The 12254-nt window shown below is 36.5% G+C and overlaps 1 protein-coding gene across 4 annotated transcripts in view; it reads left to right on the plus strand.

Annotated features, from left to right (window-relative positions):
* LOC110805470 (phospholipid-transporting ATPase 2) overlaps window positions 1-12254 on the plus strand; it is a 28277-nt gene that overhangs the window by 13094 nt on the left and 2929 nt on the right. For all 4 annotated transcript variants that reach the window (XM_022011079.2, XM_056837471.1, XM_022011080.2 and 1 more), the window contains 10 exons: window positions 759-855; window positions 983-1092; window positions 1191-1355; window positions 2793-2947; window positions 3036-3116; window positions 4895-5015; window positions 6148-6254; window positions 6396-6527; window positions 9062-9215; window positions 12104-12221. In XM_022011079.2, coding sequence (XP_021866771.1) covers window positions 759-855; window positions 983-1092; window positions 1191-1355; window positions 2793-2947; window positions 3036-3116; window positions 4895-5015; window positions 6148-6254; window positions 6396-6527; window positions 9062-9215; window positions 12104-12221 — 1240 coding nt within the window. The remainder of the gene's footprint in view (window positions 1-758; window positions 856-982; window positions 1093-1190; window positions 1356-2792; window positions 2948-3035; window positions 3117-4894; window positions 5016-6147; window positions 6255-6395; window positions 6528-9061; window positions 9216-12103; window positions 12222-12254) is intronic.

The following is a 12254-nucleotide window of genomic DNA, read 5'->3' on the forward strand; positions in this document are numbered from 1 at the left end:
AATTTAGGAAAATTTGTCAATTACTACAGTAGTTTACTACCTTTAATTTAGACACTTGGCACATACTAGCGTTTCAAATATATTAGGAAATTCATTCCTTAAGAAAATATTTACATTTATAATGCTCCTTCTGCCACATTCCCGTGGTTTTGAAGTATCAAACTTGTTAGATTCGTCTCAAATGTATATTTTTCATAGTATTGATTCTTAAATTTTCTTCGGTGAAAACTTTTTCACCAGGAAGTGTCGTTCCCGACATCTCTTTTAGTTTAAGAAAATAGACAGATTTTTGCCTTGTGCAAGCAAGTAAGCAACAGACGAGGACTCGGGTCTAAAGAGCAGTGTTGAAGTAGCAGAACAGTTGCTACTTTTCCGCTCAAGGGTTGATATGAAATACATTTGTTGCTTTTTGGGAAAAGGATTTCCCATCTACCCTCAATACTGGAATAAAGTTGTGGCTTGTGAGCAACAAATGACATGATCATAGAAGTATAGAACACAATAGATTGGCTGCTTTATCTTTGAAAGTTGGAATAGTGAACCTTTTTTTATATAAAAATGTCCTCATTTTAACTGTGTTGATGATGTGATTACACATTTACACTAGTTTTCTCCATTGCAAATGATTCTTTGATTTATAATTCCTTTTTTCCCGAGGGACTACATGGGATCAACGGGAAGCCTCATTTGAACACGTTTAAATTTGTTCGGGATTTCATGCTGGCTCTTGAAAATACTTTTCATATATTGGTTGGCAGATACTGCACTTCTCGACGCTGTTGCCAGTGGTTCTTCTGATATTATCAGATTTCTTACTGTTATGGCTATATGTAATACAGCTATACCGACAAAGAGGTGACCTTTATATTGAACTTTATATCACTTGAACTTGGTTCCTTTCTGTTTTATTATTTGTACTGCCGAAGTTTGAGTTAGTTTCAGCTGATGTAATGTTTTGTGCATATTTTTTACTCAACTCCAGTAAGAAGGGAGATATTGTATACAAGTCACAATCTCAGGACGAAGAAGCCTTAGTTCAAGCTGCTGCTCGCCTGCGTATGGTTCTAGTCAATAAGTCTGCAAATACTCTTGGTATCAATTTGTTTCTCTGTCTTATCTCTGAAGTACCTGTCAGGTGTTCATATATCCACTAGACTAACGGACTGTTATAATTTGAATTTTTTTTCCAGAGATCAATTGCAATGGTTCTTTGATACAATATGAACTGTTGCATGTACTGGAGTTCACTTCTGATCGGAAGAGAATGTCAGTAGTCGTGAGAGATTACCAAAACGGAAAGATTATCCTATTGTCAAAAGGCGCTGATGAAGCAATTTTCCCTTGTGCAAATACTGGTGAAGAGCCTTCCTTTGGTTTTCTATTTTAATTATGCTGGCGCCCTTTCTTTATAGTTTATTTTTTTATTTTATACTTTAGGGGTAAGGCTGCTTCAATTTGGACCATCCATGATCCTGCCTTACCGGACTTAATACTCGGGTCTTCTTTTTTGTTTGAAGAGGCAAAATCGTGAGGGAGATACTAGGTCTTATTCTTCTATTGGAAACCATTGCTGATATTGTAGTTGCAGTATTCAGTTGAGGGATGTTTAGTGCTATAATGAAGTCAGAAAGGAATTTTTATCGAGATGTTTGTCACGGAGAATTTTGTGGAGAATAGAGCGGTATATTCGACTGTATACCTTTACAACATTGAATTGATTATGAAATGTTTTGACCTGATACATCATTTTTTTTTGGATAAGCTCAATTTAGTTGCCAGAATAAGAAGAGAATTCATGTCTGTACATTATGAAAAGGCTTGTACAAGGATTCTCTTCTCAGACTTTAGTATTTGTCATTCTTGTACACCACTCCGAGGATGCCCTTCAATTATCACTCAACTTATATGCAATATGTTTCTCGACCTGTGTGTGGTACGATTTGAAAATTTAAGTCAAAAGCCTTACTTGCAGAATATATGCAGTGCCAGTGGTTTTTTCGCCAATAGTAGGGCATAGAGAAATATTGCTCATCTTACAGTAGTGCTTTACGCTGCCTGAGATAGAAATCTTGCTTTTTGTCAGAGGCGCCGTTTGTAGCTTTGCCGATTGGATCAGTACTTTAGATATCGACATTTCGTTGCCTTTTTCTTTTTTCTTTTCTCTTTTTTACTGTGTGTGTTATAGAAGACCTGATTAACTACCATTAGGAAAAAGCAGGACTGTCAAGCCACCGTCCTGTGGTATATGCAGGTTGCTTGCCTTTGATATGTGTGAGGAGCATCAGATCTTGTGACAATCATCTTTATTTTTTACTGGTTTGTGGGTTTTTTAGCTAGAAAGATTGTATAATCTTGCATGATTTGATTCATAGTCAAGGTTCATTGCGGCGGAGAGTAGCAAAACTAGATTCACTATGATGTGGTGTAGGGCCTGTTATTTTTTTCCCATGCTCATGATACTTTCCCTGCCACATATAATTCAGATGCAATACATGATTCAAACTCAATATTACTTCTTGTCCATCTTTGTAACTTGGCTACATCATTAATGATATATTCTTTCTTGGTAAAAAAAAGCATTTCTTTCCTTGCTATCAACTTTATCAAGTTGGAAATTCTCTCTCCTATTGTTCCAAATAGTAAGGTTAGGTTTAACTGTGATTATGTATCTCGACCTCCTCAGATGTGCATCCATAGGATCCACGGATTCCACACGGGACTTCTTGCTGTTATTATTGTAGACTTGACATCCTTTTTGCTACTCTTATTGATTGCAAGCTTAATGAAACCAGGTCAATATATAAGGACATTTACTGAGGCTGTTGAACATTATGCTCAACTGGGATTACGAACATTATGTTTGGCGTGGCGCGAGCTTAAGGAGGATGAATATCGTGAATGGTCTTTGATGTTTAAGGAGGCTAGTAGCACTTTGGTTGATAGGGAGGTAACTCAACATCTTACCATTATTTTAGCTACTTGTTTTGATTAAAATACTTTTGGTTTCCTCAAATGTTGTATACATTGATTTGCAGTGGCGGATAGCTGAAGTTTGCCAATTAATAGAACGTGACCTTGAAATCCTTGGAGTGACTGCGATAGAAGACCGTTTACAAGTAAGTTCCCTATAACGGAGACATTTTAAATTTTCTAATTTGAGAGAAGATGATTCTAAGACTCTGTTTATTGCTTTTCTTTGGGTTTACAAGTAAGCTTATGGTGTGTTAATTGCTCTTCTTTGTTTTTACTTTCATTTAGACGTTTGTCATATTTCTGTGGGCTTTCTGAAAAATATTCATATACTAGTTCAGGTATTAGAATATTAGATAACATTTATGGTACCGGAAAGAAGATACTGACAATCAGAGAGAAGTGTATTGTCCTCATTTGCAAATATATTGTAACCCTTGTAAAAGTAGTGATGTTTTATTGGGGACAGCTACTCAGCTACTGTTCAAAATGGACACTGCAATACAGGGTTCCTTCTTTTTCCCACCTGCTTGAGGTGTTGCCATCAGTCATGAGCAGGTGGAAGTTCAGTGACATTCATTAAGTTTCAAGTTGGTGAAGAGGATCACTTTGAAGCTTCTTATGTGAGAGCTGCTTTTTGAAAAAGTTTCCTTCAGTTTGAACTGGCTCGCTATATTTGGAGAAGGCTCTTTCCGGTGTATAAAGAGAAGACTTTGGTTTTCTCTTCGAACATTCAGATGTTACAGATTCGATTTGTGGGTTTTGGTAGGGCTAAGTAGAGAAGTTTCTTTGGTGAAAGGAATTGAACTTGTCCGTTATCACTTATCAGTAAATATGTTAGAGTATATTTGTGAGGACACTGTGTCCTCCTTTTTTATTACTCCTTAGTTTTAATAGAAAAAAGTTTCTTATAAGAAGGAAAATATGTTGTGTGTAGGGTATTACTTCAGTTGCTGCTTAAAAGTACTACCTTGCACTTTTTCTTCATCCGTTCTTTTGCTTCCTCAACATATTTTTCATTTTTTTTTTTATTGTCTCCTACTCCACCTTTTGGGACCTATTATTTTAATGAATCCCTTACTCTCTATCCATCTCCTCCTAAAAGTGAAAGTACCCACATGGGTGGTCCCTCTCTTGAGCTCTCTTTGACTTCCGTTGCCATAGAGTACAACTCCGGGAAACAAAGGTAATAAATCCCTGGGTATTTGCTAACATTTTATGCATCATCAATGATCCAAATCAAGTTTCTGAGTGATTAGGATGGTTTTTGAATGTGGTAAATAAGGAATCCGAGGGTCGTATAATATTTTCCAACTTATTTAGTGTATTCATATGAGTAGATAAAATGAAAAACATGGTCTTTATTTCAAAAAAGTTTAATACTTCAGCCGATTAGAAATAGTTGCACAACTTCTAAATGCCACACTTTTTAAGAAAGCAAAGGGAGATTTTGCAGCAATCTGAATCTTCAAGTCTTGGTTAGGTTTACTGTGAAAATGTTGTTCTTTTAGTAGTGTTCATTATTCAACTAGTTTTTGATATTTTATCTTGGAAAACAAGGCATTACCTATGAGCGCCTAGCACCTTAGCTTGTCTTTAATTCCAAGCTGTTGAAGAATGAAATGAAAAGTAGCTTCGATGCATTTGCTTTAACCAACTAGTTCTTGTATCCTTAGTTTAGATTTAATGAAAGGAGCCTTCAGAGAGGTGTCAAGGGTTTAGAAGATTTTGAATCGATGCTGGTTTTGGATTGTCTTGTTCATTTTTTTTTGTTTTTTTTTTTGCTTTCTTGAGGAGATCTAGGCCTCTTTGTGTGCATCTTTCATCTTTTTTGTGGCTTTGTATGTTTTGGGAGGAACACAGATAACATATGCAAAAACCTGCGTTCGTACTTCTTCTTATTGGTATCATCTGTGTTTTGCAGAATGGGGTGCCAGAAACCATTGAGACTCTTAGAAAAGCTGGAATAAACTTTTGGATGTTAACCGGAGACAAGCAGGGAACTGCTATTCAAATTGCTCTTTCGTGCAATTTCATATCCCCAGGTAATGTAGTTTGTGGTTTGTGCTCTTTGCTACTTTCCATCTGCGAGTACGGGAAAAGAACATTATCATATTTCAGAAGTCCCACACATACATGTCTATCAAGGTCTAATAAGTAGGAGTCATCTCCACCGTAGGGATCTATTTGTGTATGTACTAGAAGATCAGCTATTGTTTCTCATTTATCTAACATACAATAATACCGAAAATACATTGCAGGATAGAGGGTTAACTGTTTTCGCATTTCTCTCTATATTCACAATTTCCTACTCTGGGAACAGTAACTTTTATAAATGATGCTTTTTGCTCAAAGGGCTTCATGCTTATATGAATCTCACCCATGTTCTGGATCCTCTATCCAAACTTATAAGAGAGGGTTTGGTGAGTCATGTTTTCTTGGTGTTGGGCTCCCGTGTCGACCTCCTATTTTCCCAGAATGCTTATATTAATTCTAGACAACTGTTTCAAGCCAAGAACCGGACTTCTTTGCTGAGGAATTCAGGACAACGTACCCGTGTCCTTTATTTCGAGCCTTGGCGAGTAGGACACCCGGATATGTATTAACGTTGGTTAAGATCTAGCTTTTTCATAGCACCAGAAGGTGGCTGGCCAACTTGAATTATTATAGGGCAAAGTTAAGTTGTTAGCGTCTTTATGGACCGAGGCAGCTCGGACTTTCAAAGATTATTCAACTGGGGGACATGCAGAAGGATTAGGCTATTTTGTAAATTCATTTATTTTTACTTTGTGAGGAAACCTTGTCCTCATTCTGAACTAAAATCTTACAATAAATGGTAAAAATATGCTATGAAGAATGACCACTGTTAGGGCCGTCAAGAATGGGTAATAGGTTAGTAAGTCACTCTCGACGATCTCTCCTAAATTGAGTATACAACTCCCACTATCTTCTAATTTTTTACATTATCTTAATCCCTGTTTCCTAATTCCTTTCATCAGAAGGATTGGTCACTTCAATCAGGGTACTCATTGTATAGTATGGATACCTAACGTCATGTTCATATTACATAATTAGAATTTCCTTGCTTCACAGTTTTTTTATCTGCAGTATCTGAGATAAATATATCATGTCTATCATCTCAATAAAAAGGGTTGTCATTTCCTAAACTTTGGACAGAACCAAAAGGTCAGCTCCTGTTGATTGATGGAAAAACTGTAGATGAAATTCGCAGAATCTTGGAAAGGGTCTTGCTTACTATGAGAATTACAACTGCAGAGCCTAAGGTACTGTTACATCGTTTTGTGGTTGCTCTGAAAAAATAACCTTATTTTTAAGTTGCGAAGACATTCATTACCTACTTTAAAAAGAATGAAGAAGATAGTGTTCATTTTTCTATAATTATTTCCTTTTTTCTATTAATGTAGGATGTGGCCTTTGTGATTGATGGTTGGGCACTTGAAATTGCACTTAAGCATTGCAAAAAGGAATTCACTGAGTTAGCCATACTGTCAAGGACAGCCATATGTTGCCGTGTGACTCCATCACAGAAGGCACAGGTGCAGTTTATTTTTTCTCTGTGGCATCTGCATGAGTTATGTCATCATATTCTTACCGTATGCGCTTTCTTCCATTGAATATTTCTTGAGATAACTTGAGTATAGTTGTAAAAGAAGTGGATTGGATTTTCTTGTCTAAGTTCTACTGCATTTAAACAGTGAATGAAACTACAATATGCAACTTTTGCAAAAATTAGATAGTATCTCCAAATCTGACGGAGATGTAAAAGAATCATTACGAGGTGTATATTTTATTGAAGTGTAAGACCAATTCTTTTGCATTAATGCTAGAACAACTGGGGAAAAGGTTGCTCTCTCCTATCAGGTGTTAGAGAAGGCAGCTTCAATCCATTTTCCGAACAACTCGATGATAGTAGTTTAGAGAATGAGGTAGTTAGGGTGGTTTTGACATTGTGGGTTAATACGATCTCTCCTGATGGTTAGGTAGCTTTAGAATCGTCTTGCTGAGTATTGTGGTGTAGATGTGGAGTGTGCATGGCTGTGTAAGTGGTGCGAAAGGAGACATGTCAAACGGTGTGTCAAGTGGCGCATGAAGTGGCATGTTCAGTTGTGAATAGGTGCATGTAATGACATGTGCGCTCTCAAATTTTGATTGCTTCTTAGTGCTTACTCGGTGTGTAGGTTAGATGATTACGTCCACAAAAAGTGAACAGTGTTACTCAGAGGCCATCAAAGGACTTCCTGTTCATATTTTGGATCTCTGGTTCTCGAGGGTGTTGAGGGGAATTTGGTATAACTCTGGTACAATGTTTGGGTGAGATTTAAATCCGAGTACTGGGATGACTGGATGAGTATGCCTATAAACGCTACATATTAGAAACCTAACATTTTGTTTGTAAAATGAATGACTCAAACCTTTCCCCTATTTTATAATTTATTTTTTGAGAAAAACATAAGATATTCACAGCCAAAAAGGATACCAAGAAAGAGGACGAGTTCATCCAGCTGTCCTTCAAACATAAAATCATAATTACAACTTAGCCCATTTTCTTTAAACTCGCTAATCGGGTGTATCTTGAATTTTTCATAGCGATGGTAGGTAAGTGAATTTTTCTCATAACCAATCTGCAGATATAAAAGCTCCTAAAAAGATATGGGAGTTTTGGTCCAACTGCACCCATGACTTAATTGCCGTGAAAGCATTGCACCATAACTTGGAGTTGTGGTTTTTGTTTTGTAATTTGATACGAGGTCCGCAGCAACTTTTTGCATTATGTTTCATGAAACCCCCCCCCCCCCCCCCCTCCCTCCTCCTAAGGATATGGAAACCTAGTTCCGTAAGGGTTTAATTTTTATATATTATGAACCAAACATCAAGTATTGGTTTGGTTGATACCAAGTTAGCAAACCATCAGATTGCAAAAGTTGTTGAACTGAACACCCCCCTTAATGTATTCCCCAGGCCTCAGCTTAGGAGGTTGTAGAAAGTACCTCTCAGTTCTACTAATTACTGCAGGCCAGTATTGGATATTAACTTATAGCTTATATGCATAATTTGAACCTGAATAATATGGATTCAATGAGGCTTACCTCTTTGTCAAAAAGAAAATTAAACAAAAAAAAGGCTTACCTCTTATAGCATTTTCCATTGTCCTATACCTATTCTAAAGGCAGCCTGTTCTCATTTTGTACGTCCTTTCCATCTGTTTATACTCCTTATAGAATAAGTAACTCAGTTTGCCAGCACACTTGCCAATCCATAAGTTTGACCATTAACGTTTGTAACTTTATGTTAGAAAAAATGATTAAAAGTCGATAAAGTAAAATACTTCCTCCATTTTCTAGATCTTGGCTTATTTGGCAACCAATTTAAGGAAAGACTGAAAGATCGAGAAAGGTAAATGGACAAATTGATAAAGGGAAGGTTAAGGTTACTATGGTTTAAGCTATTTTAATTAATATGACATTTACTTTATCTAATCACTTCCTTAAACTTGACAAAGAGGTATGTTGCAAGATTAAAAAACAGAAGTATACTAACACTAATTTGACAACATTTTACATGATAACATTTGTTTTTAATATATTAGTCAAAGTTAGTATATGAATAATGCAAAAAGCCAAACCGTGTCGGTTATTTTGAAATGAAGGGAATATTTTTAGTTGTACTGCGAATGTCAATGCTTTAAGCATGGGTTCTAGGAACCCTGACTATCTAGTTTACATTGGGCATCTAAATCAAGTAACAAACCAAGTTTTCTTATACGAATGGTCGGAGTGGATTCCATTTAAGTAATTTCAATATATATGCTGGAAGTCGCTCTTATGATGAGCTAAAATATCTGAGCGCCATCACTACGTTCACAAAAGTGTACTATGTTCTGCTTTATTCAAGTCAAGCTTCTTCTGATCCTGTTTCCCCAGGGCCCATAAACCGACTCCTGTGGGCTTTTTCCCCTTGTGCTGGAAGATCAATTTTTATTTCTAAAAACATTGCTTTCTCGTAACTTATACATGAACATCTGAGTGTTCTTGGATGTATTGTAACTTTCCTTTCCCCCCTTGATATGCAGCTAGTACAGCTCTTAAAGTCATGTGATTATAGAACATTGGCTATTGGTGATGGTGGCAATGATGTGAGGATGATACAGCAGGCTGATATTGGTGTTGGAATCAGTGGGAGGGAAGGATTACAGGCAGCAAGGGCAGCCGATTATAGTATTGGGAGTAAGTATTCTCAGGACTTTGTTAGTTATTTTTATTCCTTAATCCGTAATTATGAGGGTAAGTACTTGATCTGCTTTCTTGGTGCTGTGTCCGGTTACTTTTCGTTTAATAACAAATATTGAGTTCTTATTAAAAATATTATTCTATGAACATTGATTAGAGAAAGTAGAATCCTCTAACCCCCCCCCCCCCCCCCCCATTTTTTCCCATTAGTGTTTGTTTTGTGAGTCTCGTGAAAACAATAAAAACAATCAGATAAAAACTGCTTGTATAATATGAAAATTAATATCTGTTTGCACGAAAGGGAAGTTCAGATACCACTAGTATAATTCTGTTACGATTCCTTGAATTCCATCTTATGTCAAAATTGGAAAGCTTATCTTTTTCTTTAGGAAATTATTTGTTGATGTTGTAGGAAAGACGCTGGTGAACTTAGTTTCCTATCTTTCCTCCCTCTTCAATCAAAGCAATCTTTCTTTGGACTCTTTAGCCCAACCTATGTAGGCGTACATCTTGCTGCATCAGGTGCACAAGGTATCCTTATATAGTTCTATTGCACACAACAGAAAGAGGTTCTAATGTCTGTGGTTCTGTGCAAAAGGTTTTTATCAACCGCGGTGCAAGAATCATCATGTAGTTTTTGACATCAGGTTATATTTTGCCTTGATAGTGCAAAAGGTTGTCCAGTTAGTTCCACATGGACGAAAAATGGTAAGATGAGTTCAAATTACGAGGTACCCGGGGCTGTAAGCTAGCGATGTGCTTTGTTAAAGGCCGCCACCAATTAGTAATTTCCAATAAACATGCTTGTGTGATTTTGAATTGTAGTTTTCGTTTTCGTGAAACTTTAAGAGTTATACTATTCAAACTCGTCTTAGTCAATTGTTTGTTTCATATAAACATGGGAGTCGTATTGCTTTGTTTTTTCTTTTGGTGGAAGGTTGTGTCCAGGCTTTTCATTTTGTCCACAAACAAGTTGCTTAGACGCATATTTATCCAAAGGGCCCCACCTATATCATTGTTTTTCGATATATTTTGTGAGCTGTTAGTCTGTCAGTAACCATGTTCAGGTCCTGAAAATGACCACACTGCCACATTTCTGCCGTTTTCAAAAAAGAACCTGGTTACTGAGTGGTATTGTAGATTGCAGAATCACCTCTTTAGTTGAAGATAAACTGATAAATGAACATCTTGTGACATTGTGAAAATATCTGTTAAAACTTTCTTTTTTGATACTATCTGTTCAACTTCTTTGTATGTAAAGTTTATACTCCGTATGTATTACAGAAGTACATTGAAAAAATTGGTAAATTATAATAGCATGACGTAAATGAACTATCCTTATTGGAATCGTCATAAAAAGCAAGATTCCTATCACATACTAAAATTATGAGTTTGTCTTCAAGGAGACTCCTCAACTTTGAGAAGAACAGGTCTAGCTCTTCTTACCACAACTATCCTTCAATAATTAAAATCCCGAAACTCGGAAACTTGCATGAATTTTGGAAAAATTCAGCAACATAATCATGTTTTACGGTAAGCTAGCTCACTAATCACAGTCCACAGGGTGTACTGTTTTAAAGTTAGGTCCTTATGGAAAGAGATGCATCAGCATAAACATTATCTTGATATGGGTTGTAACTATAAAAGAGAGTGTCCTCTTCAGCAATATTATCAGAAGCCCTCGTGTCTTCGATCCCTGAATTTGCAGCAAAAGCTCTAAAATAATTGCCTTTTCTGTGCTGTAGATCCCGTTTCAATGGTAGAAAGGGAAATGTTTTGGTGTAAAAAGGTCTTTTGTGATTCTTCTAATTGATCTTTGTGTAGTGTTTGAAAAATCTTCACCAACAAAGATATGCTTACCTTGGCTTTCTTTATTTATGCCATTATCCTTTGGTCTGTAACTGGGACTCTGGAGGAAGAATGTATTCTATCACACCATGGCGCTTGGTCTTCTTATAGGATTAGCACCTGAGGAGGGTGAATTTGTTTTTTTTGTGACCATGGCGCTTGGTCTTCTTATAGGATTTAGAGAATCAAAGGATTACTGTTCCGTTCATGCTTGTCAAATATTTTTCGGGCCGCAGAAACCCCACACAGGAGGATAATCTTTATCACAAACAAGTTCAACCGTGATATCATCCTAAACCAATAGACAATATCTGGAAATCTAAAATATCCCGTTACAGGAATATGTTAATCATTCTCTCTTCTTTTTCCTTGTGGGGGAAACTCGCATGAGGGTTCTCCTCTTAATACTGTATCCAAGTTAAGTGTCTGTTTATCAGCTTCACATTACAACTTCTGTTGCTCTTAACTTCCAATATTCTACTATTCAAATTTAATCATGGTAAAATAACAATATATATTGGTTAAGCGTTTAGATTTTTTTTTACCAAAGAGCACGTACATTGGAATTTTGTTTTTATTTTTCGATTGGAATAGTTTTGTTGTGTCACGGTCGGAGTGTTTTGACACCAGATCGTGTGGTGCGTCTTGCCTGGCGGCAAAGGCGCAGGCCTTGTACGGAAAAGGGGGTCTCGGGGCTCGCAGGGGCACAAGCGAGTGTTTGATTCAGAAAGGACACTCTTGCCTAGGTGAAGAGTAAGAATTCCATTCATTTATACGGTCATATGGTCATACCCCTCATCAAGGAACATTTTGGAATTTCACGACAGAAGCATAATAATTCTATCAAAAGTCTAAAAACTTATTAGAAAACTAGAAAGCATTAGATAAGCAAAATGCAAGTAAAGGAAGGTAGGATTCAACACATTGTCATTATTATTTTTTTTTTTTTTTTGATGCTAGTAGTTAGTAGTTAGATACTTTGCCTTGAGTAAGGTATCTTATATTTATATGTCTCACAAGAATTCTTTCAATTGCAGAATTCCGATTCTTGACGAGATTAATTCTTGTGCATGGACGTTATTCATACAACCGCACAGCATTTCTCTCCCAATACTCCTTTTACAAGTCCTTAATTATCTGCTTCATACAAATTTTGTAAGTCGCTCATTTGCACTTGGTTTGAAGTTT

This window comes from Spinacia oleracea, chromosome 1 (genome assembly GCF_020520425.1).
Source record: "Spinacia oleracea cultivar Varoflay chromosome 1, BTI_SOV_V1, whole genome shotgun sequence".
Taxonomy (NCBI): Eukaryota; Viridiplantae; Streptophyta; class Magnoliopsida; order Caryophyllales; family Amaranthaceae; genus Spinacia; species Spinacia oleracea.